This window comes from Mustela nivalis, assembly GCF_964662115.1.
Source record: "Mustela nivalis genome assembly, chromosome: 8".
In the NCBI taxonomy this organism is placed as follows: domain Eukaryota; kingdom Metazoa; phylum Chordata; class Mammalia; order Carnivora; family Mustelidae; genus Mustela; species Mustela nivalis.
The window spans coordinates 97,407,830-97,435,479 of record NC_139027.1 but is presented as its reverse complement, the minus strand read 5'-3'; the positions used below and the strand labels follow the sequence as shown (position 1 = coordinate 97,435,479).

The 27,650-nt window shown below is 44.3% G+C and overlaps 1 protein-coding gene across 3 annotated transcripts; it reads right to left on the bottom strand.

The window, feature by feature from the left end:
• Nucleotides 1–1,356: 1,356 nt before the first annotated feature.
• Nucleotides 1,357–26,780, bottom strand: CST9L (cystatin 9 like). 3 transcript variants are annotated; one of them, XM_082744382.1, is made up of 3 exons: nt 26,418–26,767; nt 2,735–2,851; nt 1,357–1,848 (listed from the first exon to the last, which is right to left on the bottom strand). In XM_082744382.1, the coding sequence occupies exons 1-3, from the start codon at nt 26,655–26,657 to the stop codon at nt 1,744–1,746; spliced, it is 462 nt and encodes a 153-aa protein (XP_082600508.1). In that variant the 5' UTR covers nt 26,658–26,767; the 3' UTR covers nt 1,357–1,743. The 3 variants fall into 3 exon arrangements, with proteins under 3 accessions (XP_082600508.1, XP_082600506.1, XP_082600507.1); XM_082744380.1 differs by lacking the exon at nt 26,418–26,767 and adding an exon at nt 4,619–4,988 and having other exon boundaries at nt 2,735–2,854; XM_082744381.1 differs by lacking the exons at nt 1,357–1,848; nt 2,735–2,851 and adding exons at nt 23,388–23,659; nt 24,568–24,681 and having other exon boundaries at nt 26,418–26,780.
• Between the last annotated feature and the right edge of the window lie 870 nt (nt 26,781–27,650).

Below are 27,650 nucleotides of genomic sequence, written 5' to 3'. Positions count from 1 at the left end.
ACTCCCACTTTCTTTTTCTTCTATGTTTTTTTTAATTTTTAGAGATTTTGTTTATCATTTGTGTGGGGGTGTGGAGAGAAATATCACAAGCAGGGGGAGCTGCAAGCAGAGGGAGAGGCAGGCTCCCCACTGAGCAGGGAATACAACATGGGGCTTGATCCCAGGACCCTGGGATCATGACCTGAGCTGAAGGCAAACACTCAACCGACTGAGTCACCCAGGCGCCGCCCAGAACCCGAATTTGTATAGACTCCCATGGGAGGAGGAGAGGGTAGAAACATTAACAAAGCCTCACAAGTGTGATCTGAGGCAGGATTTAGTGAGTCCTTACTAGGAGCCATGATTTGATACCTGCCTTGAGGACCTTTCTTCTCCAGAAGAAGATAAGGAGATAGGGTGAGCCCCAAAAGGGTCTGGACAGCACCCTCCCCCACCATTGGACTGAACACACAGAAGACCCTCTCCTGGAGTTATCTGATGGGACTTCAGTAGAATTAGTGGGGTTGACTATGGAAAACATGCTGGGATCACAGTGGATAAAGAGCTCTCTTTATGCTTCCTTCTGCAGATTGAGGTACAACTCAGTACAGACCAGCATGGGAGTAGACAGGAGAGTGGTTGGTTGGAGGGTCTTTAGAAATCTACTGAAGTCTGGGACCAGACAGAATGACTGTGGGACAAGAGCACAGCTATGTCCATGATTAGTGATGCTCGGCTGGCAGGGAGGATGCCCACTGCCAGCATCTTCCCATGGCTCTGCCTGGAATCCTGGGAAGCCCATCGAGACCCAGAGCCTCATGGACGGCAGCAATCTGCACCCAGGAGATTCAGACAGAGTCTAATAGCATTTGGTAGAGCAGTGTCACTCAAAATTAAATGGTCTGTGGGTCTCCTGGGATTCATGAAAATGCATCCTCCTAGTCCAAAGGTGGGGAGGCCTTGATGGAATATTTCTGAGGGTCCAGGACTTGCTGCAGCTGGAGGTGGTGGTTGGACCACTCTGTGTGTGGAGGCTACAGTTGTTCCCACATCCTCACAGCTATTGATTCAGGCAATGGGTATGAGCAAGCCCCCAAGATGGGGGCCTCATGTGTCCTGAGGGCTGGAGTGCCTGTCTAGATCCATCCTGCACTTTGGGTTTTCTGCTGGGTCATGGTCATTGAGCCTCTAGGGGAGCAGGTCATTCCTCCTGAGCCCCAAGGAAGCAGCTCAGAGGCACCTGTACTTTCAGGTTGTGCTATGTGGAGGTGACTCCAGAGGTCTGAGAGGGAAGAGAACCCTGGGCCCCCTCTACTGCCCTGTTAGGATGAGCCCTTCACATGCCCAGCCCCTCTGTCTGGAACCATGCCACACAAGTTTCTTGAAATGCTAATGTTTAATGATCTTTTTTACATGAAGAAAAGGAGCAGGAAGAATTTTCACAATGCCCAGATGAAACACCAAATACTTACAAATAAAGAGAACATACCTTGGAGCTGATCAGCCACTGAAGGGATACCTACAGGACATCACTAGTGTTAAGAAGAACAGCCAGAGCCAGGTGTGTTGATATCTCATCAGTGGGTGCCATCCAAGCAAGTCTTTTTCATATTTTTTAAGTATTTTTTTTTTTTGACACAGAGCACAGGCAGGGGGAGCAGCAGGCAGAAAGAGAGGGAGAAGCAGACTCCCTGCTGATCAGGGAGCCCAACATAGTGCTTGATCCAGGACTCTGGGATCATGACCGGAGACTGAGGCAGATGCTTAGCCAACTGAGCCATGCAGGTGCCCCTCCAAGCAGGTCTTGTTCCAGAGTTCAAATTCTGTTTTCCAGGGCTCAGTGCTGATGATGAAGAAGCAGGTGATGATCTGAGGGTAAGCACAGGGATGCAAGGTAGATGGAGAATGACTGGAAGCAGTGACTCCTGCTTTAAACACAGCACACATCCCAAACACCCATACTGGGGTGGGCAGCTGGTAATGCAGGCTGTGGTCTTTAGCCACAGTCCCACCTTAGCCCTGCTTGTTCTGAACTCAGGGCTTTGTCCTGACCTCAAGGGCCCCTGTACTAGTTTCTCATCCTTAGACCTGTGGTCTCCATGAAAGCACTCAGGTTGAACCCGTGTGACCCATGGCCCTGGCATAGCATTGTGGTAGTTTCTCCCAGGCGTGCTCTTTAAAGGACTCCCCCCCTAGGTGGCTTGGTCCCAGAGTTGGGGTTCATCTTGACCATTCTTCCTGAACCATCAGCTCATAGTCCATGGAATCTTGTCAGGGCCTAAGAGGGAGGACCGTGGTCCCCTCCTCAATTTCCATACCATGGGCTCTTTTCTCAGGGGAATCTGAGAAAACCAGTGTGGCAAAGGCCATGTTGCCTATCTCAATATTCTCCCCCTGAATTCTGTAGGGAAGGCATGTCAATAAAGACAAGAGAAGGGACATCCTATGGATTTCCCAGGGGACATGGACCCTTGTGGCCAGGAGAAATCTGTCATCACTGTGGCTCAAGGGCTTAGCAAATGGAATGGGTGAGTGGGCAAAGGTGGTTCCCAGATTGGCCAGGGGGGCTACAAGAAGACCCCAAGGATGGGCTGTCCAGCTGGGCTCCTACTGCAATACCAGTGGTAGGGACAGCAGTGACTGCATTTCTATTTTCTATGTCCCTAGGAATGGCTCTGTCATCTGCCCTACTTTCCCCTCTGCCCCAAACTGCATCTTCAGTTGTGTGACCCGAAGGACCTACTGCACGTCTTACATTGTTCTGCCCTGAACTTTCTTGAAAGGGACAGTTGTCAATGTCATCATCAAATTTTCCACATCTTGTTCTTCTAAGCTGCAGCTCCATGGAGAACGCCATTGTGTTCTTCTCCAGTGACTGCAATAGACATTGACATTAATGTGAGAATCTGCCTCCTGGTTCCCTTGCACAGCATCCAGTGTAGAACTATGTAATGTGGGGATAGTCCCAAACACTGCCTCTGGACCTGGGTCAGCTTGCTGGGGGTATAGCCAAGTGTGGGGAATTCAATTAAAGGGACCTGAGTTTTTTGTGAAACTCAGGGTAGATGCAGGCCTGGTCACACACTATTCATACATCACACCCTACAGCCCCATGTCCCCAAATGCTCCAGGGAGAGCCAGCCTGACTTCTAGCATGTTTCCGAAGCTACAACACTCCCAGGGGTCAGGTGCTGAATGCCTGGGAGGGTGCTGGCTCTGCAAGAGTCTGCTGAGTAATTTCAGCTCCAGAGTGGGTGGCTTTTCTACAGCTGCATCAACACCACTTTCACTTGCCCAACAATAGGATATTTGCCTACAGTGCAGTGAACACTCACATGAGCCCATGAGTGCCCGCTTTTACACACGACCCTCACCACCCCCCAAACTATGGCTTCCAGATACCTCTTGTCCTATTACAAAATAAAGCTGGAATTTTCTGTATTCCTTCTGCACTCTTCTCCAACCAATTCATTCCATTCCATATCTCCCACTCCACTCTCCATTACTTCCCACACCCTAACTCAGATCTATAATCATGTAGATCTAGGGAGCCCAGAACAGATCTGTGAGTACAGATCTAGGAAGCCCAGAGCAGAGGTTCAGACTGAAAGAGCTCAGGCAGCAGAACCAGGTGGGACCTGACCCAGCAGTGTTCACAGCTGGAGTTCCATGCAGGGTAGAGTTCCCACCTCCCTTTCCTCAGGCTCTCAGGGCAGAGGTCCAGATGGACAGAGGAATGCCCTGGGCCCCCAGAACCTGTGTACATGCACACACACAGTCACAGAGATACAGACACACTCCTACTTTTACACTAAGTGACACACAGTCATACACGGACACACACACACACACACACACACACACACACACAGAACTTCTGACACTCACACTTATATATAGACAAGTCCAGAGGGGGAAAGGAATGCCTGGGGTCCTAACATGTGTGCAGGCACACACACACATGCTTGTGCACATACTACACACACTCAGTGACATACTCATGCTACTCTCACCTGCACCTACACACAGAGATACACAAAGGTATACACACTCATTCAAAAACTCATACTTAACCATATACACACTCAATAAAACACTCACACCCACACCTACACCTGACACACATACACACATAACTCTACATGCTCCTGATGCAGCCCACAGACAAATAGCTGTCTTGACTGCATTCTGAAGACAATCCACTACAAGGACAATGCTCTAGGATTGAGAAGCATGGTTTGGGAAGAGTGTAGAATAACATCAATCCCCATAGGTAGCATCCTCCCTCCTCAGGGAAGAGCCTAGAGTAAAGGTCTTGAAGTCACAATGAGGGAGAATCCTTATTGCCCTGATCCCCAGAGCCATCTCCCTCCCCATCTCTCAGCACCTGTCTCTCTTTCTGTTTGTATTTGTTTTGCTAGAATATTTCTTCAATCCAGCTCCTCTGACATTTTCTCAATCTATCTCCTCCTCCTCCTCCTTTCTGTCTTGTCTTTTCCTCATTGAAGATATTAATTGCCTCAGTCTGTATTTTGGCTCTATTTTACAGACTGCAGAACAAGATAACTAGATAGGACTCCTGCTCCTGACCTTGACTTCATAACACATGCGGATCATCAGGTTAGGACGTGGTACCTACCAGCTCCCTCCTGGAATTCAGGATGCGCACCAGCCTGTAGGCCCTCGTGTCATTGCTTTGCAAGTTGAATATATGTAAGGCATATTCCACTGTACCAAGGAAGTAGCTTCGCATGGCATTTTGGTATTTATTCTCTGCTTCCTCTTCAGATCTTGACCCAGGAGTCACCAGGAGCTGGGAACCTAGTAGTAGCAGGAACATGGCCCAGGGCAGAGTCCACCTGAACAGCAAGTGCAGCATGGCTACAGGAATCTGGAGACCCACTGCCTTTTTTCTTGTAGCTCAAGCTCCCTCAAATCCTCCCTGGGCATTGGTCCAGTACATCAGCTTCAGAACAACTCCTCCCTCTGGATATCCTCTCTGCTATTACACACTGTCCCTTCCCACATGTCACCCTGCCTCCCATTCCAAGTGGCATAATTGTTTCCTGTCCAGACAAGCCCAGGCAGAGTGGGTTGCAAAGAACCAGCAATGGGTGCGAGGCATCCCCCGTAGCCTAGCCCCAGCCATAACATCCCTCTCAGCTCCTCAGTGGGGAGGGACTTCATTTGGATGCCTCAGAATCCAAGGCTGAAACAAGGACACAAGAGCAAGACGTGGAAGTGGAAGGTGACCCCATGGCAGAGGAATAGGGTGAGGACCATGTAGATAAGGACATAGCCAAAAAGGGTGAGTCACTGAGAGCCAAGTTGGGGGGAGACAGAGGTAAGCTACACAGAGAAAACTGGTATCTTTGGAAGGAAGGAGCATTGAGGTCTTGATGAGTCCAAGTGTCTCTGTCCCTCTCAGCTCCCCAGTCCCCCTTGAATAGTGGAGCAGAGAAGGCTTACTGGCCCTTGGGATGATGCCAGGCAAGGGAACTTCAGGGTCTTGGAACCAGGAGCTTCCAGCTGAGCTCACTGCATATCCTTTTGCACTCCTCAGCCCCTGGATATGCTGCCACTTGCTCAGTCTGGGGCCTGGCAGGATGATGTAAGCATAAGCTCTCCAAAGGTGTTGCCGTTGGGGTGACCCTTGACACACAGTGGGTCTATAGATCCCTTTGTAGGAATTTGCTCTAGAAGAGAGTGGGTGGAATGAGGGAGAAGCAGACACAGAGCAAAGCCAGTGAGCTCCCAGGGATGGCTGAGCTGTGACCATTGGGTGAGCATCAGTGCCCTCTCATGGTGAAGGTCCTCAAGGCTCAGTGGACACAATTTCCTCTGTGCAGAGTCTGGGTTCTAGAGAGGGACCCTCACCATGTCCATGTGGAGCCGCAGATGGGGCTCTGGAAGGACTAAGGAGCACATCTTTCCAAACAAGTCTTCAGCTCTGTCCCTGTGAAAGGCTTCAGTATTTGTATGCCACTACTTGTGCACTCAGGGAGACCAGAATGCCCTGAAAGGTCCGTGGACACCCAGAGCCCTGGGCCTTTCCCTCAGCCAGGACTCTGACCCAGTCAGTCTCGCAGGCCTGGCAAGTTTGCCTGTTTCCAGTTGCTTCACCTCGTCCCAAGGACCACTGGACCACATGTTGGGGAGCACACTTCAGAGTGAGTCCCTGGGTGTGAGGAGTTGAATCACCAGGAGAAGTCACTCAAATGGAAGGGTGGGAGCTGGGTCTGAGGATGGTTTGTGGGCCCACACTGGATTAGGGAAGGGGTTGGAAATCCATGCCTTGTGCAGGATTTGCAGACCCCTGGGCACCAGTGACCAGATGGCCCTATAGGCAGAGAGAAGGCTGCTTTGAAGCTGACAGGCTGTCCTCACTGCACAGAGGTCCTCAGAGCTGGTGTCTTCCTAGGAATGGTGCCACTAAAAACTCAGTCTCACATTTAATGAATGTCTGAGAATTGATTAATTCATTATTTTTCTATTTTCAGCTATTGTGATGTTATATTGTGTATTTCTAGTTATGTATTTATTTTTACACTTCATTATTCCTTCTTTCTAAGCAAAGTTCCCAGCTATTAAATTGCTTCTGTATTGTTTCATTTCTCAAGAATTTTAAATTTACATTGTGTAAATGTCCAACATAATTGTTCTTAAAAATTGTTTTTAATTCTTATATTTATGATGATTCCATCTACATTGGCTTCTCCAGATCCTAAGGAATTGCTTTATCTTCCAACGAGTCCCAATTTCAATCACTCCCCTTTTCAGGCATGCTCTGTTCCTCTTCACCCATCCTGGAAACCCCTCTAGCCTTTGTATGGGTCACTTGGTGCTAATTTTCCGTCTTCAAAATGATGCTACACCTTTATGCTGTCATACATGTTTCCCTGTCATGGAGGTATTCTTATTTTCTTCAGGAATGTAGGAAAGCTGTGCTGAGACTCCCACACAGGGAAGGGACTGTAGGCAGCTGTGGTAGGTCCCTATGTGCATCACTGGACTGCCCTCCATCCCAGCTCCAGCCCCTTTCCTCCTTCCTTTTTTCTGTGTGGGAGAAGCCTGGGCTGCTGTTCTCCACTGCTACTTTGTGTTCAGTCCTGTATTTACTGTTCCCAGCCTGTGTCCTGGCCCTGACTTTCTGGGAAAGCTGAAGGAAGTGTCCAACATTGCCCTGGCAGGTGGGAAAGAGGCCACAGAGCAGATCATGGTGTATTTGTGCCGACCATTTAATAACCAACACAGCTAATTTGTTCTCATGTCCCACATGACTCCCGGCTGCAGGCCTATTAATCATTCCTGGGAATGGTTGCCAGCAAGCTTGGCTTTCAGGTGGTTCCAGGGAATGGAGGGCGACCCTACCAACTCATGGTGTTGGAGATTCATGTTCAGATCAAGCTTGCCCTTCAAGCATGCCCAGGGCTCTGGATGCTGTCATTGTATGTTGACCATCACTGGTCCTGGAGGCATTTCCATTTCTCTGGTGGTGAAGCTTGTGACTAAAGTCTGTCCCAGGGCCTTTGAGGTCAGGGCACAGAGCTATGCTGTTTCTCTGGTAGATGCCCATGGACAAGAAGACATGGCTGGACATGGTGTGAGCTCTGACGTTTACTCAGGCAAGTGTACATCCTCAAATAGTATCTTCTTCAGATTATTGCTTGTAGGCATCTCCATGCTCAGGTATGCAGACAATGAGGAGACTGTGTGCTGTCTCACTCATTAATGTCCCCTCAGCATTGCTCTGCTCCATGCCACCCCTCCCCCCCCCGGTCAATTGTCCCTGCCTGATTCAGGGCCATTTTCACCAAGCGTCAAGTTCAGGCAAACTTCCTGCCTTCAGGGCTGCATACTTTGCCTGTCCTAGGATATGTCTATATTAGTACCCACTTTTAGGTCATTCAAACATTGTTATTCTCTTTTTAAGGTGAAGCATTTCTAGGAAATTGATTTCAAAATGGTCAGTGAGTATCACCTCTTTCCTTGTAAGATGTCACATCCTAGAACCCTTCTGCAGGATAGTCTTGTGACAAAAAATATCAAGGACACAAAAGCTGTTCTGTACATCATCTCATTACTGAGATAGAAACACACAATACCCCAGGGAAGAATTTGAAATCTGGTCTGGAGTGATTTTTCCTAGACTCAGCTAAGGTGTACTTGTGGTGTGGGCTATGGCTGTGGGCTAGTCGGATGATACCAGGATTTAAAAGGCTCACGATGCAACCAAGGCTGCCTGCCTCTATCTTTCCTGCCCTCATCCCACAAGACTCGTTGACCATCATCTTACAAAATGGTTAATAAAAATTCTTTTCCTTAGCACACAAAGAGTTTGATTGTTGCTGTACTAGACACAAGAAAAGGACACACTGATATTTCAGTTCGACTTTCGAGTCGTGGGAGATCCTCTCTCTGGCTGGACGAAGGATGGGAGAATCAGAATCAAGATGTCCTCAGATCTCAAGTCAACATGGGGAGAGGGCGGGACAGCACTGAGGCAAGGGACTGCGCAAAGGACATCCAATAAGTGAGGGAATACCCACGGGAAAAGAGTCATTGGTGTGGGCTCCAAAGAAGTAGCTTTTATAACTGGTGGAAGAGGGCATCTTTGGCTCTCAGTTTCAACCATGGCTGTGTGTCTGTTTACCTATCTGTCTGTCTATCTATTTATCACCTATTTTACACACACACACACACACACACACACACACACACACACACACACACACTTTTTCTTGGTTAAATCAACCAAGAAATTAATTACCTTTCAGTGTCTGAGGGTCAGAAAATCAAGTGTGACTTGGCTGGTACATCTTGCCCAGGGTTTTATGACACTGTGGTTGAGATAACAGCTGGAGTTGTTGTCACCTGAAGGATTGACTGGAGTGATGGTCCACTTCTACGAGGTTCACCCCCATGACTATTGGCTGGAGGTCACATTTCCTCACCAGTTGTTTTAGGAACACATGTGGGCCTTTCTATAAATCTGCTCCACACTGCAGCTGGCTCAGCCCAAAGCAAGTGATACCAAAAAGCGCAAGGGCCAAACGGAAGCAGGAGTCCTCATTGCCTTTTATGAGCCAGTTCCTGAAATTGTGGACTGTCACTTCTACTTTTATTTTTTGTTACTTAGAAGCATGTCACTGAATCCAGCCAACACAAACTGGGGAAGGAAACAGGCTCTACTACTTGAGAGGAACAGAATCAAAGACTTTGCGGACAGATCATTAAGCTGCTGCATATATACACACAAAACTTATTAAGGTAGCAAAATAAATATTTTACAATATGTTTTAAATGCCTCTCTATTAAGGAAGAAATCACCATAAGAAGAGAAAAGGAAAATAATGGAGAGAGGACAATTTTGAGAGACAGAAAGCAAAGTGGGTAAGATTGAGAAGGAATTGCAGGAAGGGTTGTTGAGCAAGGTACAGGGGGAGGAAAAGAAAAAGCAGAGCAATGCTCCAAGAGACCCTGTCCTGTGCTGGAATGATCCCCTCCATGAGAGCACCCACTCCCGGGTCTGCCTTCCTGGGGTCAGTCCTTGAGCTGCCTAGTGCTCCTGCTGAAAGCCCAGGCTGAGTGCTCAGTGATCCTGGAAGCAAGGGCTGGCAGAGGCTAGTGCAGATGTTAATTACATTTGATGAAAAGGAAAGCAGAAACATTAAGGCTGATGTGTATCATGCCTCAATGTCAGAATTTAAATATGGAATTTCTCATGGACCAGAAGCTAGGCTATAAGTCCTGAAAAGTATGTGGGCAATGTTGACACTTACCCCTTTTTGCATTTAGGACATTACCAAATGTTGCGTATGTGATTTGAATTCAATGAGTTCCAGAACACAGGGGGCTCAGTGAGTGGCTGAGCCAATATCCCCTAAGAATCTTAGTTGGCACATTCTGGGATGGCAGAAAGGGCTACTCTGATGAGGTTCCTCACTGAAGTCTTCATTCAGAGCTCTCATTCCCTGGCCCTGAGCAGACCAGAGGTGCATAGTCTCTAAGCACCCTCAGTGCCCCTGGGTAGGCCAGCAGCTTCCTTCCTGGACTGGGGTTCCTCTGGCTCTTCCTCTCCTTATTCTGTAGGTTTCAAGCAGAATGATTTAGCTGCTTCTTGTGTCCTTGATGATTCTCATGCCTTTTTTCTGGTTTGATAACTCATCTGGATCAGGGCACTAAGACAGCTGATTCTCTCCCTATGTATGCCTTGTTTAGCCTAGAAACTTTGGGCGCAGTAGGTAGGCAAAGAGCTGCCCCTGCATCCAAAACTGTCTCCCTTTAATCCAGGGTTCTGTTGGATAGGGTGCCTGTCCCCATAGCCTATTCCAGGGTGAAGCAAGGCTATCCAATGGTCTTATGCCCTTCTTGGTGTAAAGTTTGCAGCTATGCAATTTAGGTCAAGACCTGTGAACCTAGCCTGATCCTTGGAGCTTTTCAGGAAAAAGTCCAAGAGCACAGCATTGAGTCAGATGGTGACTTGAGAAGATCACCAGTGGGAGTCCATAGATGGCTCCAAAAGCCAGGCCTGTCTCAGGAGTTCCCAGGCTTTAGGTATTACCCCACAATGATGACCATGACTCCATGCTTCCCTGAGCTACATTCACCAGGGAAAAGAAAAGGGAATTGTTTTACATTTTCTTACGGGTTTCCAAAAATTTCTGGTTTTCCTCTTCCTTCTTTTCTTCCTTAGGAGGCACAGTTTAAGGCACAAGATGAATACCACTCATGATGACCTAGCAGGCAAAAATGGGCATGAATGGCCAAACACACCCATCTAGTCTTTACCTTGCTTCCCAGGTCTGTCAGTAATGGCAACTGGAAACTTTTATCAAAGACATTACACATGTTTCCAAACTCCCTTTCTCTGACCACATCCTTCAAAAATGTTCCTTAAATGACTTCACTGGGATAATTTCTGCATCATAGCAATAATGGTTCCCGTGGTTTTCTAAGTACAATTTAAATTTAATTTTCTAAGTTTAAATAATACCTGAAATGTACAAATATAATCAACACCACTTTACCTGCTTAACCATATAACACTTTCTGAAATTTGCTTGGATCTGATTCTGTTTGGGTTATTTCTTTCTATTCAACTCCTTAAGATGATTTACCATATAACAGTGAAAGTTCCACGTACATGTTCTTTTTTAGAAATAGCTCAGCTAAGGGTACCTGGGTGGCTAAGTTGGTTAAGTATCCAACTCTTTGTTTTGGCTCTGGTCATGATCTCAGGGTTGTGAGATGGAGCCCTGCGTAGGGCTTCATGCTCAGTGTGGAGTCTGCTTCTCTCCCTCTCCCTCTGTCCTTCTTCCTGCTTGTGGACTCTCTCTTTTTCTCTCACTCTCCAAAATAAATAAATAAATATTATTTTTTTTTTTTAAAGAAAGCTCAGCTGTTTTGTTTTGTTTTTAATTCAGCTATTTTTTAAGTCTTTAGTTCCTTGTAGAACAAGTTTGTCTCACTTCAGGAGATGATTTTTCAGAGTTTTCATTGAAAATGCATGACATTGGTCATAAATGGGAAATCGAGTCTCTTTATTAAGTAATGGAAATCTTTCCAAGCATTACAGTGAGGTCCACATGCATGTTTCTTAAGTGTCCTCCTACAGTCTTCAGTAATACATTGCTGTGTTCTTTCAAGTTATATTGAGTTAATAAATTATTCACTGGTAACTCGCAGTGTTTTGTTTTTCTTTCTACTATTTTGAATGATACCCTATTTTATTTCTATTATACTTTATATCTGTTTTTTTTCAAATGTCTTAACATAATATTCATGTTTATAGTTTGATCTGTTAGCAACACTACAGGGCCCTCTCATTTGAACCAGTTGCCACAAGTTTGTTTGCTTGTTTGTTTGTTTTTTTGAAAGTGAAATTCTCTTCAGATATCCTCATTTTTATCTCTTCCTTTTAAATGCTTATACCATTTACAGTTGACCCTTAAACAGCATGGGTTTGAACTTCTTGGGTTCACTTATGTGCACATTTTGGGGGATAAATATAATACAATACTGTACATGTATTTTTCTACTCTATGATTTTCTTAATAATTTCTTTTAATCTAGTTTACTCTGTTGTAAGAATACCGTATATAATACATGTAACATACAAAATATGTGTTAATGGACTATTCACACCATCAGTAAATCTTCTGGTCAATAGTAAGCTATTAATAATTATGTCCTGGAGAAGACAAAAGTTATACATGGATTTTTCACTGTGTTGGGGGTTGGCACTCCTAACTCCTGAGTTGTTCAAGGGCAGTTCAAGGGCCAGCTGTATTCATGTTTCTGTTCATATCTTAATAACAAGTGTTGAATACTAACTCTGTGAGCAGGCAATGCTATTTTATCCTTCAGTTCAATGGCAGTTAAGCTATTTCCCAAGTTAAGCTATTTCCATTTTTTAATTGACCAGCAAGAATTTTTTTTTTTCAGATTTAGGTGCATTTTATCAAATGCTTTTTTTATTTCTATATCTATTAAGATAAAGATGATTTTCTCCTTTATTATATTATTATTTGCTTTACCATACTATTTTTTTAAGGTTTTGTTTATTTATTTGACAGATAGAGATCACAAGTAGGCAGAGACAGGCAAAAAGAGAGGAGGAGAAGCAGGCTCCCTGCCGAGCAGAGAGCCCAATGTGGGGCTCGATCCAGGACCCCAGAATCATGACCTGAGCTGAAAGGAGAGGCTTTAACCCACTGAACCACACAGGTACTCCTACCATACTATTTTTATAGCATGGAATAAACTCTAGACTGAGTCATAAAGTGTTGGCCTTTTTTTTCCCCCTGCACCCTGCACAGTTGTCCCATTCCTGGAATGTACTGGGCATTTGAGTATTTATGTTCATGTGGGAGGTTACGTTTCATGTTTTGTTCTTATAGTTTTTGCCAAGTTTTGATAGTAAGATATACCAATTTCATAGAACAATTTTGGGAACATTATCCCCACTTGTAACATCTGGGGAAATATGTGTAAGACAGGAATTATATGTTCCTTGAAAAGTTGGTGCAATGTGCTGAGATCATTGTCTCTGTAGTTTTATTTTATGTCAGAGATGCAGGAGGAATCATGGACTGTCAAGTTAAATTAGTTTAAAGGTTCTCTGTTTTTTATGAGTACATATGACAACTCTGTACTTTTCTGAAAAAATTTTCTGATTCAGGTGAGATTTTTCTATTAATCAGGATAGGATAGATGCTGCTGCAGTAAGAAACAGGCTCCTGAATCTCAGTTACTTAACACAACAAAATTTGATTTTGACCCTTGTAAATCCAACACAAGTCAGGCAGCTTCTATTGGCATTTCTTTCCCACTGCTTCCTCCTTAGGCATGTGGTGTGATTTCTTTTGACAACTCCTATCTTGAAATTCCTTCTTTTCATTTGTACAGGTAGAAGAGAGAGAGACCATGCTTAGAGAAGTAATCTTGCTCTTAACCACCTTGGACCAGAGTTGACATGACCCTACTCACATTGTCATTGGCTAGATAGAACTCAGTCACCTAGTTCCAACTCAACTGCAGAGGAGTCTGGGAGACTGCCTTCCAGTGTTCCTGGGAAGAGGGACCATGTGACATGCATAGAGTTTGGCCCTGCCACAGATTTCAAATGGATCAGTTTAAACCTACTATCAAGTTTTTAATTAATTTTTACTGAGATAACTGTAGTTCACATGCAGTTACAATTAATAGTAAAAAAAAAAAAAATCCCATGAACACTTTTCCCATTTTCTCCAATGTTACATATTCTAAAACTATAGTAAAATATCACAACCAGTATACTGACATTAATACAATCCACCTACTTTGTTCAGAATTCCCAGTTATATCCACACTGATATATGCATGTGTCTGTCTCTGCATATGCTTTTCTATGTGTGTCGGGTTATGTACAATTTTATCACCCATGTAGGTTCATGTACCCACCACTAGTTCCAACCTTAAAAGGACCTCTCATGTTGTCTTTTTATAACCGTATCAGTCTCCCCAGGCTACTCAACACCATTTCCAATCCCCATCCTTGTTCCAGGCAACCACCCATTTGTCCTATATTTCTAAAATATTTGTCATTTCAAAACATATAAATGGAATCATGTAGTATGTAACCTTTGTGATTTAAGTTCTTCAGTCCACATACCTCCCTGAAGATTTGCCCAAGTTGTTGTACATATCAATATTTTGTTACTTTTATTCCTGAATAGTATCCCTCAGTTTGTCTGTACTGTAGTTTGTTTAAACCATCATCTGTTGAAGGGTTTCTGGGCTGATAACCAGCTTTTGACTATCATAAACACACACACACACACACACACACACACACACACACACACACAACTGCTATAAACACTCCTATACAGGTTTTTGTGTGAGTGTAAGTTTTCATCTCTGTGAACTCAATGCCCAAGGATGCTATTGCCTGTTGAATTTTACAAGACATTGTCAAACTGTTTTCTAGAGTGGCTGTACCATTTTATGCTCCCATCTGCAATGTATGAATGGTTTAGTTTTTGTCTATTCTTACAAATATTTAGTGTTGTCACAATTTTTTTTTAGTGTATACTGATATCTCCTGTTTTTTTTTCTATTAAAAATATATTTGTCATGGGGCGCCTGGGTGGCTCAGTGGGTTAAGCTGCTGCCTTCGGCTCGGGTCGTGATCTCAGGGTCCTGGGATGGAGTCCCGCATCGGGCTCTCTGCTCAGCAGGGAGCCTGCTTCCTTCCCTTCCCCTCTCTCTGCCTGCCTCTCTACCTACTGTGATCTCTCTCTGTCAAATAAATAAATAAAAATCTAAAAAATATATATATATATATATTTGTCACATAATGTTACATTCATTTCAGATGTAAACTGTAGTGCATTGACAAGCCCATATATTGTTATGTTCATCACAAATGTAGTTAAAATCTGTCATCATTCATAGCAAAAGATAACTACTACCCTAGGCAAAAGGCAAAAGTTTTGAATATCACAGGTTCTGTGGGTTGAAATACAACTGCAATTTAGTCAGGTGTCTCTGACTCAATATCTCTCATGAAGTCACAGTAAAGCTGTAGACCACACCTGTGCACGTATGTGAAGGTTCAAATGGGAGATTAGCTTCTAAGTCACTTACATGATTGTTGGCAATCATGTAGTTCTTCATGGGATCTTAACTGACGGTCTTATTCCTTTATAATGTATTGAAATTCAGGGCCTCAGTTCCTTACTGTGCTTTTCGGATGGCTCCACAGGGCTTCTTACAACATAGCAGTTTTTATCACCTAGTGTAAGACATTTGACAAAGGAGACAGAAAGATAGAGACAGAAAGCACCCAAGATTGGTGCTACAGCTTTATATACTCTGAACTTGAAAGTAACAACCCCTAACTTCTGTAGCAGTCTTTTAATCAGAAAGGAGTCATTCAGTACAATCTACACATAAGGGAAGGAATGACACGAGGTTGTGAGGAGATAGAGATCCTTCGGGGCCATTCTAGAGTTTTCCTACAACACTAGGGCTCTTTATTACACCTCTTCATTTACCCTCAATATATTCTTCAATTTATTGAGTTTATAGTAAATGGACTGTGAAGTCTTCCAAGAGTCTGCCTTACCCAACTGTTCATTTGAAATTATTTGAAACAGTACACAAAAGCCTGTGTTGGAAAGATTCCTTGAGATTGGGGTGTACTATCTTCAAAACGTTTTTTAAATGTGTACTAGGTATAAATAAATATATTGTTCTGATTTTCAATTAGTTATAAAGTCAAACATACTAATCCATTTTCCCTATAAACAGTACCATTTGGAATCTTGTTGGTCCATTTGGGGTTTGAAAATACAATCAGCAAAGTTATACTTTAGAAATGACATTCAAAGCCATAATTGCATTAGAAGGATGAAGGTTTCTATTAAAAAGTCCTAAAGTTTAATTTATAGAGAAATATTCCAAAAGGTATGAAATATAAATGGAGGACAATAGTTGGTGTTCATCATTGTATGTATTCAATAAATGTTCAATTATTTCAATAAAAAAAATCTGTCATCATTCAGTGCTATTACAGTATTATTGACTATATTCTTTACACTGTACTTTTTATCTCCCTGACTTGTTATTTCAACAACTGGAAGACTGCATCTCTCACTACTCTTCACCCATATTTCTCATACCTCTGGAAACCATCAGTTTATCCATTCATCTATTGGTGGGCACTCGGGTTGCTTCCTACATCTTGGCTATTGTAAATAATTCTGTAACAAACATAGGGGTCCATATATTCTTTTGAATTAGTGTTTCCATTTTGGGGAATAAATACCAAATAGTGGAATTACAACTTGGGTATTTCAATTTTTAATCTTTTGAGGAGCCTCTCTACTGTTTCTCACAATGGCCATACCAATTTCCCACCAATAGAGCACTATGCTTCCCTTTTCTTTATGTCTTTACCAATGCTTGTTATCTCTTGTCTTCTTGTTTTTTATATTTTTTCTTTTTAAATTTTTATTTAAATTCTAGTTACTTAATATTCAGTGCAGTATTGGTTTCAGGAGTACAATTCAGTGATTCATCACTTACGTACAACACCCAGTGCTCTTAACAAGTGCCCTCCTTAAAACCCATCACCATCTAACCCATCTCCCACCCACCTCCCTTCATCAACCCTCAGTATGTTCTTTATTATTTATTAATTATGTTTTTGTGTATGTATGTGTTTTGGAGAGATAGGGATGTCTAAGAGAGAGAGAATCTATGCAGGCTCCATGTTGAGCAGATAGCCTAATGGGGGTGCTGGATCTGACAACCCTGAAATCATGACCTGAGCCAAAATCAAGAGCTCATTGCTTAGCCAAATAAGGCATCCAGGTGCCTCTGTTCTCTATCTTTAAGAATATATTATGGTTTGTTTCCCTCTCTCTTTTTCCCCCCCCCCCCCATATGTTCACCTGTTTTGTTTCTTAAATTCCACATATGAGTGAAGTCATATGGTATTTGTCTTTCTCTGACTGACTTATTTTGCTTAACATAATATACCAGTTCCATCCATGTCATTGCAGATGGTAAGTTTTCATTCTTTTTGATGGCTGAATAATATTCCATTGCATATATATTCCACCTTTCCTTCAACCATTCATTAGTCAGATATTTGGGCTCTTTCCATGGTTTGGCTAATATTGATAATGCTACTGTAAACAAGGTGCATGTACCCCTTCAAATCTGTATTTTTGTATGCTTTGAGTAAACACCTAGCTGTGCAATTGCTGGATCATAGGGTAGTTCTATCTTTAACTTTTTGAGGAACCTCCTTACTGTTTTTCAGAATGACTTCACCAGTTTGCCTTCCTACCAACAGTTCAAGAGGGTCTCCTTTCTTCTCATCCTCACTAACAATCTGTCATATTTCCTTGCTGTTTATTTTAGCCATTCTAACAGGTATGAGGTAGTGTCTCATGGTTTTGATTTGTATTTTGCTGATGCTGAGTGATGTTGAGCATCTTTTCATGTGTTTGTTAGCCATCAAGATGTCTTCTTTGGAAAAGTGTCTATTCATGTCTTCTGCCCATTTCTTAACTGGATTATTTTGGTTTTGGATGTTGAGTTTGATAAGTTCTTTATAAATTTTGGATACTAACCCTTTTTTCAGATATGCCATTTACAAATATCTTCTCGCATTCTGTAGGTTGCCTTTTAGTTTTCTTGATTGTTTTGATAATATACATTCTGACAGGTGTAAGATGATTGCTCATTGTGGCTTTCATTTGCTTTTCCCTGATGACTAGCGGTGTTGGACATCTCTTCATGTGTCTGTTAGCCATCTGTCTATCTTCTTTGGAGAAAATATCTATTCAAGTATTCTGAATTTTTTTCATATATTTTTGATGTTAATTTGTATAAGTTATTATGTATCTTGAATATTAACACTTTATGAGATATATTTGCAAATACCTTCTTCAACACAGTAGACTTTTCATTTTTGCTCATGGTTTTCTTCATTGTTTAAGAGGTGTTTATTTTGGTGTAGTCCCAATAGTTTATTTTTGCTTTTCTTCCCCTGGGCTGAGGACACGTAACTAGCAAAATATTGCAAAGGCCAGTGTCCAAGAGTTTACTGCCCATGTTTTATCTAAGAATTTTATGGTTTCAGGTCTCACATTTAGGAATTTAGTACACTTTGTGCTTCTTTTGTTTATGGTATAGAAAGTGGAAAGCAATTTCATTGTTTTGCGTATATTCTGTCCAGTTTTCCAGCTCCCTTTATTGAAGAGACTGTATTTCCCCCATTGCATATTCTTGCCACCATTGTCATAGTGTAATTGACCGTATATGTGTGAGTTTATATCTGGTCTCCCTATTCCTGTTCCATTGATCAATGTATCTGTTTTTGTGCCAGTACTCATATTGTTTTGATCATTACCATTTTGTAGTACCTTAAAATCAGGGATTGTTAAACCTCTAGCTTTGTTCTTTCTCAAGATTGTTTTGGTTATTGGGGATGTTTCGTTATGCCATATTTTAGTATTATTTGTTCTAGCTCTGTGAAACATACTGGTATTTCAATAGGGATTGCATTGAATCTGTAGATTGCCTTTGGGTAATATGGACATTTTAACAATACTAATTCTCCCAGTCCATGCACATGGGATATCTTTCCACTTGTTTGTGCCATCTTCAGTTTTTTTTCATCAGTGTTTTTGTTATTTTCAGAATACAGGTCTTTTACTTCTTTGGTTAATTCATAGATTTTTTTTTTTTAATTTTTAGTGCAATTGTAGATGAAATTGTGTGTCTGTGAAGGAGCTGAATTCAGGGTTTTCTTACATTACCACTTTGGATGATTCTATCTCATTGTATTTAATATGTATTTCTTTGTTGCTTAGATATGTTGAATATATTTTCAAGTGTGTATTTTACATCTTATATTTTGTTGGTGAAATGTCTGTTCATTTCTTTTGCCCTATTTCTATTTAGATTTTTAAACTATTGAGTTTTGAGAGTTTTTATATATTCTGGGTCCTAGTTATCTGCTGGAAGTGTGGTTTGCAAATATTTTCTTCCACTCTATAGCTTGATTTTTCATCCTGGTTACATGGGATCTCACTGAGCAAACGTTTTTAATTTTGACAAGAATGATCATGTCTCCCTTTTATGAATCATGCTTTGGTGTTAAGTCTAAAATCTCTTTGCCTTCTGATAGCCTTTTTATGTGCACGTTAATCTTTGTCCTGAACACCTATGGGTCTGCTGTTTTTTATTATTAATATTTTATATTTTTTCTCTCTCTCTTTGTTTACTGATAGTTCCTGCTAAATATCTGCCTGCTTCTAATAATCCCTTTTCACCCAACATTAGGCTTAGTTCATAACCTTACTTTTTTTATTTTACAATTTTGTTGTTTTTTCAATAATCTTGCCTTTCTATTACATTTAATATTATATTCTTATTTCCTTATTATTTATGGCTGCTAATAAATGCATTTATCTCTTGTTATACTATAGTAGCTCCAATTGACAAGTTTTAAAATGTATTACATCCATTGTTTAAAAAATGAAATCAGAGGGGAGGTCAAACCACTGTGGACTCTGAGAAACAAACTGAGGGTTTTGGAGGGGAGCGAGGTAGGGGGTTGGGTGAGCCTAGTGGTGATTATTACAGAGGGCATGTATTGCATGGAGCACTCGATGTGGTGCATAAACAATGAATTTTGGATCACTGAAAAAAAATTAAATTAAAAAATAAAAAATTATTAAAATAAAAATAAAAAATGATTGGAGATTATGAATTAACTTAAATAGCAAAATATTTTAGTTGTGGTTTATTCTTTTGTGATTTATACTATGAACTAAATGTAAAATGGACTTACAAACTAATGCATTGCCCATTTATTTTACCAGTTCTTTTGATGTCAATTTATTTCAAAGATAATATACTAACATACTTTTCACTACTAATAATAAAAATGTTATTATCAGGATATGTGATTAATCCCAATCATCAGGTTTTTTTTTTTTTTTTTTTTTTTTTTGCCAGAATGCTGTCATGTCTGTGACATTTGCAATCCTGTCATCTCATGCCTATCAGCTCATTTTGTCAAAAAAAAAAAAAGCCACATTCTGTATTGGGTAGAGAGGTTTATAGACATTGTGGAAGTAGACAGGTTCACTCGCCTTTCAACTCTGCTGCTTCCTTTATAATGTTTAACCTTCTTGGTATCAGCTCTGAGACAGGTGATAGACTCTTCCAATTCCAAGTGCTGATTCCCCTTTATCGGTAACAGTACCAGCTGTGGTGGTGAGGGTCCAACCCTGTGGTGTTATTGGGATGCAGATTCATGAGTACTGGAGCTCCTTGATGGAGCATTCCTCTTAGCATCACCTCACTGCAACTGTACAGCTATCGAGGCTGCGGAATTTGAAACAACCATGTACCACAACACCGCTGGCATGAGAATGTTCTTGCAGTGGTCCTCTGACTAATGATGTGTGGGAAGGAGTTGGCTCATAATACAGGACTTTTCAGGGGGCTATAGATGTCTACACTTGAGGTGGGGGAAGAGTTTATCTCCTTGTCTCACATGGAGAGAAAAGTGACTTGGACCCTCCATTCCTATGTGGCTCTGAGAGGATAATGCATTCAGGATGAGCACTGGGGACCACACCCATGTGGCACCAGTGGGCACCAGGTGTTGGTGAGGAGCGATCATTAGAGGTGCCCTAGATGGGTGGGCTGGATGAGAGATGGACAGAATCCTTCAGTACCAGGAGCTGGGCCTGCAACTGGGGTTGCAGTTCACCCTTGGACAAGGCCTGTATGCCCATCATCTCCATCACTCTGTCCTCCCCAGGCCCACATTCAGGGTCACTGATAATCACAATGATGAAAACAACTCCTGGAATCTGCACTTTACTGTCATCTCAGTGGCAGCTCTATGACCCACTTTAACTCTTGTCCCCAAGCCTGGGACTGAGGGTCAGGCACTATGGACCAATGTGCAAGGTCCACATGGACCTGAGCAGAGATAAGTAAAGAAGCAAGTAGTCAGAGTGACTCCTAACTAGGGAGAATATTCCAGGAAACAGCACTTCTACTCCGTAACCCTGAGTATTATCCCAAATGGCAGCTTTGGAGAAAGCATGGAGGTTGTTATCCCTGTGTGTCATGTGAGCAACTGGAATGTAGATGGCTAAGGGCAGGGCCAAGGCTGCAAGACTGGCTTTTGGCAGAGCTGGGGTGGCTCTCTCAATTCCAGGCCAGGGAACCCAGTTGGCTTCCTGGGGCTCCCTGGAGACCAAGGGGAATCCCTCCCAGTTGGCCAATGCTATATGGTCCCCAGGGTTCTCAGTGGCCTCACACCAGGAAATGGCTTTTGTCACCTACTGCCTAGGGCAGAGAGGGTCAGCCAGAGCATGGGGTCCTGGGCCCCTCTAAACCTGACCCTGTTCTCATCTTTCATGGGTGAATTCCACCTGTGTTCTCTCCCCTGGACTGATTCCTAGGAAGAGAGGGTGTGCTCATGCATGAGGAATATTGTGAGCCTGAACAAGGCTTCTGCCATGGCCACTCTCATCCTTCAACCAGGACCTTGAAGGCTGCAGACATCTGGCTCTACCTGCCAGCCCTGCTCACTGAGGCAGGATGGCTCCAGGCAGCCCATTCCCAGTGCCTTCTCAAGTTCACTCCACAGCTGTGGCCTGGATCCCCTTTCCTGGGTACTCAGAGTTCTTCCCTTCCCTGACCCCAGGAAGACAGCAAACCTACTCTGAAAGGAGAAGGGCACATGACCTCTCGAGCTAGGTAAAGGTGGATAGGGTAAGAGAGGGAATGGTGTGAGGCAGGATTTAGTGAGTCCTTGCCAGGAGCTATGACTTGATGCCTGGAGCTTCCTGATGGGACTTGAGTAGAATTAGTGCTGTGACTGTGGAAAATACAATGGGATCAAAGTGGGTAAAGAGACCCCTTAATCTTCCTTCTGCAGATTGAGGCATGACTCAGAACAGTTCAGTGTGGGAGTAGACAGGAGGTTGGTTGGTTGGAGGGTCTTCAAGAAAAGCGTTCTGAAGTCTGAAGCCAGACAGCAGGGTAGAAAAGAGAGAAGAACACAGGGAGAAGGGGAGAAGAACACAGCTGAGTCCACTCCAAGTGATGTTCATCTGGTAGTGAGGGTGCCCACTGTCAGGCTTTCCTCATGGCTCTGCCTGGGGGAGCATACATTCCAGGTCTCCAGAAAGAATGAGCCCTGAGGATATCTAATACTACATGTCTACCGTGAGTTCCCAGGGTGACCCTGCAATGTGGACTGGAAGGTACAGGTGGCTTGTCTGGGAGATGATCACAAGAGGCACACAGAGGGGAAGGGAGGGAGACAGTCAACATGGCTATTGTTATGGGTCACAGTCTTGCTGGACTATATGAGAACCCCGCAGAACATGCCTCTGACTTGCCTCTGTGGTGCTGGAACTCTAGGCCTTTTCCTACTGCAGCTGTATGTGGGGGTGGAGTGCTGTCCTTGGGCCTACCTCCCTGCACTGAGGTGTGCCTACTCTGAAGATGGAGTGCCACTTGTACGGAGAAATCCCTGAGCAGAACTTAGGGGAGCATAGGATCTTTCAGTGGAGTGGAAAATGTCAAGTACTGGGTGGTCGAGCTGCATGAGCAAAAGAGGGACATCTAGTTGAGGAGGGAAGCCACAGCTCCAAGACCAAATGGAGAAGTTGCGTACTTGTGTAAATAGTCTTACTGGAACACAACACTCATGTTTGTGTTTACACTATGGAACTCTCAGAGCAAAGTCGGGGAGCTGAGAACAAGGCCATATGGCCCACAGAGGCCAAAACAGTTACACTCTACTTACAGAAAAAGCTTGACAATCCTCTCTGAGGAGATTCAGGCTGAGTCTCATGGCATTTGGGAGAACAGTACCTCTCAAGTGGTAAGTGTTCATGGGTCTCCTGGGAATTCAAGAAAATGCAGCCTTCTTGTGAAAAGTTGGGGAGGCCCTAATAGAACATTTTTGAGGCTAAAAGACTGGCTGCTGCTGGTACTGGTGGTGGCTGGATCACTCCATGGGTGAGGATACTGACAGTCCCATATCCTTACAGCTGTGTGGACCAGGATATGGGTGTTAGCAAACCGCTGAAGACAGGGTACTCATATGTCATGAATGTCTGAGGGTCTGTCTTGGTCCACCCTGCAATTTGGGTTCTCTGCCAAGTCATGGTCATTGGAACTTTTGGAACAAAAGTGATCCCTCCCGAACCCTTAGACAGCAGCTCAGAAGTACCTTGTACTTTCAGACTGTGCCACCTCCAGAGGTCCAAGAGGAAAGAGAACCCACTTCCCTGGCCCCACCCTACAGCCTTGCTGGGACCAGTCCTTCACCTGTGCAGCCTCTCTGGAACCATGCCACACAAAGCTTCTTGAAATGCAGATGTTTAATGATCTATTCTACACGAAAAAATTGGACAATGAGGCATTTCCACAATGCCTGGAAGTGAGACCCAGACACTTGCAAGAGAACAACCTGTGTTGCCTCCTACAGAGAAATGCTGGTGTCCAAAAGAAGATCAGCTAGAGGCCAGGTGGGACATGACCTCAATCAAAGGAAGTCTTCCAAGCAGGTCTTATTCCAGAGTATAAATTTGGTTCTCCAAGGCTCAGTGCTGATGGTGAAGAAACAAGTGATGGTCTGAGGGAACAAGCACAAGAAAGGAGGGTGGGTGAAGAACACTGGAAAGCAGTGGCTCTAGCTTTAAACACAAGACACATCCCAACCACCCATCTTGAGGTGAACAGCTATGGATGCAGGCTATGGTTCTCTGATGTACCGCCATCCAAGGCCTTCCTGTTTTGGACCTAGGACCTGTCCTGACCTTAGGGGCACCTGTGTCATACTCCTTACCCTGGTCTGTGGTCTCCAGGGGTACACTCAAACTGACCCAGTGTGACCCATGCCCCTAGTGCAGCATTGGGGTACTCTTTACCAGTGGGTACTATTTCAGAGGAGTCTCTGGTCAAGGTGGGATTGCCCCAGAGCTGGGGTTCACATTGACCTTTTTCCTTGTACTAGGAGCTAGTAGTTCACTGGGACCCAGGTCAGGGCATAGGAGAAAGGGCAGTGGGTCCTTCCTTAAGCCCCATTCCCTCACACTATTGACAGGGTCAAGGGGGACTCCAAAATAGTCAGTGAGGCAAAGATGCTATAGGCTACCCTAACATTCCCCTATTCCTGGAGGTCAGGAAGGGAGGTGGATAAAGTTCAGAGAAGAGACATCTTGTCTCTTCCATTCAGAAGACTTGGATCCTCATGACCAGGAGCAACCTGCCTGATATCAGTGAAGCGCAGGGCATAGGCAGCTGGAATGCAGTGAGTGGGCAAAGTTGGTTCCCAGATTGGCCAGGAGCATACAAGTGGACCTTAGGGCTGGCTGGCCCAGCTGTGCTCCTGCTGCAGTGCCAGCAGTGGACATGGCAGGGCCTGCAGTTCCCTCACTCATCTGTGTTACTAGGAATGCCACTGTCATCTGCCCCATTTCCCCATCTGTCCCAAGCTGCATCCTCAGCTGCGTGACCTGAGGGATCTGCTGTGTGTCTTACATTGTTCAGCTCTGCGCTTTCTTGAAAGGGACAGTTGTCAATGTCATCATCAAATTTCTCACATTCAGTTCTGCGAAGCTTTATCTCCATGGAGAATGTCAGAATGTCTTCTATCTGTGGTACATGGAGACATTACAATGGCAATGTGCTTCTTGGTTCCTGTGAGGAACTACTAATGTAGATCCACACAGTGTAGGGAGAGCCCCAATCACTCCTCCACTAGGGAGCTGCCTCTGGGCCTGGGTCAGCTTGTTGGGGGTAAAGCCAAGCTTGGGGAATTCAGAGCAAAGAGGACTGAGGATGTTGTTGAGGCCAGGGATAGATGCCGGCTGAGTCACACACCATTTATATATCTCACTCTGCAGCATGATGTCCCCAAATACCCCAGGGAGACCCAGCCTGACTTCCAGCATGCTTCTGAAGCTGCAACAGCACTCTCAGGAGACAGGTGCCAAGTGTCTAGGAGGGTGTTGGCTCTGCAACAGTTTGCTGAATAATGTTAGTCCCAGAGTAGGAGAGTCATTTATGACACCATTGTCACACCTTTCACCTGCCCCAAAACAGGAAAATGTCCTACAATGTTGCTGGAACACTCACATGTTCCACTGAGCATACACACCCACACACACACACACACACAAACACGCACACCAACTATGGTTTCTATATACCTCTTGTCCTGTTACAAAGTACAGCTGGAATTTTCTATACTCTTCTCCACTCTATCTTCTTCATTCCACTCCATACTCCCCACACCCTAACTTACTATGAGTGCAGCTCTAGGGAGCCCAGAGCAGATCTGTGAGTGCCCAGAACAGAGCTCGGAGAAAGCTCAGGCAGTAGAGCCAGCCAGGACCTGGCCCAGCAGTGTTCACAGAGGCTGAAGGCTGTGCAGGGTGGAGATCCCATTATCCTTCCTTCAGGGCAGAGGTCCAGAGGGAGAGAAAGGAATGGGTCAGGACACAACACGTGCACATATGCACACACACTCACAGACACACTCAGACACACATACACACACTTTCACACACACACTAACACCCTTGCACACATACTAACACAACCCCACTACCCACCAACACACACTCACTCACATCCACATGTACACACAGAGACACACAAACCAACACACACTCCTCAACTCACACTTTCACATGTACACATACACTCACTGACACAATCACACCTACACCCTACCCACCCACCCACCCACCCACGACTGTACATGATCCTGATGCAGGCCATGCGAAAACAGCCTTCCTGGCTGCATTCTAGCAGACACCCCTTTACAAGGACAATCAATGCTCTAGGATTGAGAACCATGGTCTGGGAAGAGTGTAGAATGGCATCCTTCCCCATAGGTGGAGACCACAGCGGGGAGCCCAGAGAAGAGGTCCCAAAGTCACAGGGGCTTCTCTGGATGAGGGAGAATCCTTATTGCCCTGATATTCAGGCCCTTCTCCCTCCCTCTCTCTTGGTGTCTGCTCTCTGTTTTCTAATTATCTCCTTGTACTTGTTCCTTAGAATATTTCCTCAGCTTATGTCTTCTGTGGACCTTTTCCTTACTCAGGATCTTTATCACCTCATAGTTTATATTCTGAGTCACTCATCAGTAAGGCTATAAAATGATGGAGATTAAAAATATACCTTACATGAGAGTAGATTTTGTCTGAGGTATTTAAATTTCCACATTTTTTATTTTATAAAACTGAATCTAACTGGGCAGGTTGTACTTTCCCTATTTTATGAACTTCAGATGGTGAACAAGATACCACGATAAGACCCCTCCTCCCACAACCCTGACTTTATAGCAAGTTCAGGTCATCAGGCAGGAAGATGTGGTCACCTACCTGTTCCTTCCAGGAATTCAGGATGTGCACCAACCTGTAGGCCATTGAGTCCTTGCTCTGTAGGTTGAATATGTGCAAGGCATACTCCACAGTAGCAGGGAAATGAAGTTCTATGTCCCTTTGTTCATAACTGTCTTTATCCTCTTGGGAAATCCAGCTGTGAGTCACCAGGAGCTGGGAACCTAGTAGTAGCAGGAACATGGCCCAGGGCAGAGCCCACCTGAACAGCAAGTGCAGCATGGCTACAGGAATCTGGAGACCCACTACCTTTTTTCTTGTAGCTCAAGCTCCCTCAAATCCTCCCTGGGCATTGGTCCAGTACATCAGCTTCAGAACAACTCCTCCCTCTGGATATCCTCTCTGCTATTACACACTGTCCCTTCCCACATGTCACCCTGCCTCCCATTCCAAGTGGCATAATTGTTTCCTGTCCAGACAAGCCCAGGCAGAGTGGGTTGCAAAGAACCAGCAATGGGTGCGAGGCATCCCCCGTAGCCTAGCCCCAGCCATAACATCCCTCTCAGCTCCTCAGTGGGGAGGGACTTCATTTGGATGCCTCAGAATCCAAGGCTGAAACAAGGACACAAGAGCAAGACGTGGAAGTGGAAGGTGACCCCATGGCAGAGGAATAGGGTGAGGACCATGTAGATAAGGACATAGCCAAAAAGGGTGAGTCACTGAGAGCCAAGTTGGGGGGAGACAGAGGTAAGCTACACAGAGAAAACTGGTATCTTTGGAAGGAAGGAGCATTGAGGTCTTGATGAGTCCAAGTGTCTCTGTCCCTCTCAGCTCCCCAGTCCCCCTTGAATAGTGGAGCAGAGAAGGCTTACTGGCCCTTGGGATGATGCCAGGCAAGGGAACTTCAGGGTCTTGGAACCAGGAGCTTCCAGCTGAGCTCACTGCATATCCTTTTGCACTCCTCAGCCCCTGGATATGCTGCCACTTGCTCAGTCTGGGGCCTGGCAGGATGATGTAAGCATAAGCTCTCCAAAGGTGTTGCCGTTGGGGTGACCCTTGACACACAGTGGGTCTATAGATCCCTTTGTAGGAATTTGCTCTAGAAGAGAGTGGGTGGAATGAGGGAGAAGCAGACACAGAGCAAAGCCAGTGAGCTCCCAGGGATGGCTGAGCTGTGACCATTGGGTGAGCATCAGTGCCCTCTCATGGTGAAGGTCCTCAAGGCTCAGTGGACACAATTTCCTCTGTGCAGAGTCTGGGTTCTAGAGAGGGACC

Coding starts and splice junctions, on each gene's coding strand:
- CST9L (XM_082744380.1), bottom strand. CDS start 4,858: ATGCTGCACTTGCTGTTCAGGTGGACTCTGCCCTGGGCCATGTTCCTG. Junction 2,855..4,618: donor TGAATTCCAGGAGGGAGCTG/GTAGGTACCACG, acceptor TGTCTATTGCAG/TCACTGGAGAAGAACACAAT. Junction 1,849..2,734: donor AAAGTTCAGGGCAGAACAAT/GTAAGACGTGCA, acceptor GCTTACCCTCAG/ATCATCACCTGCTTCTTCAT.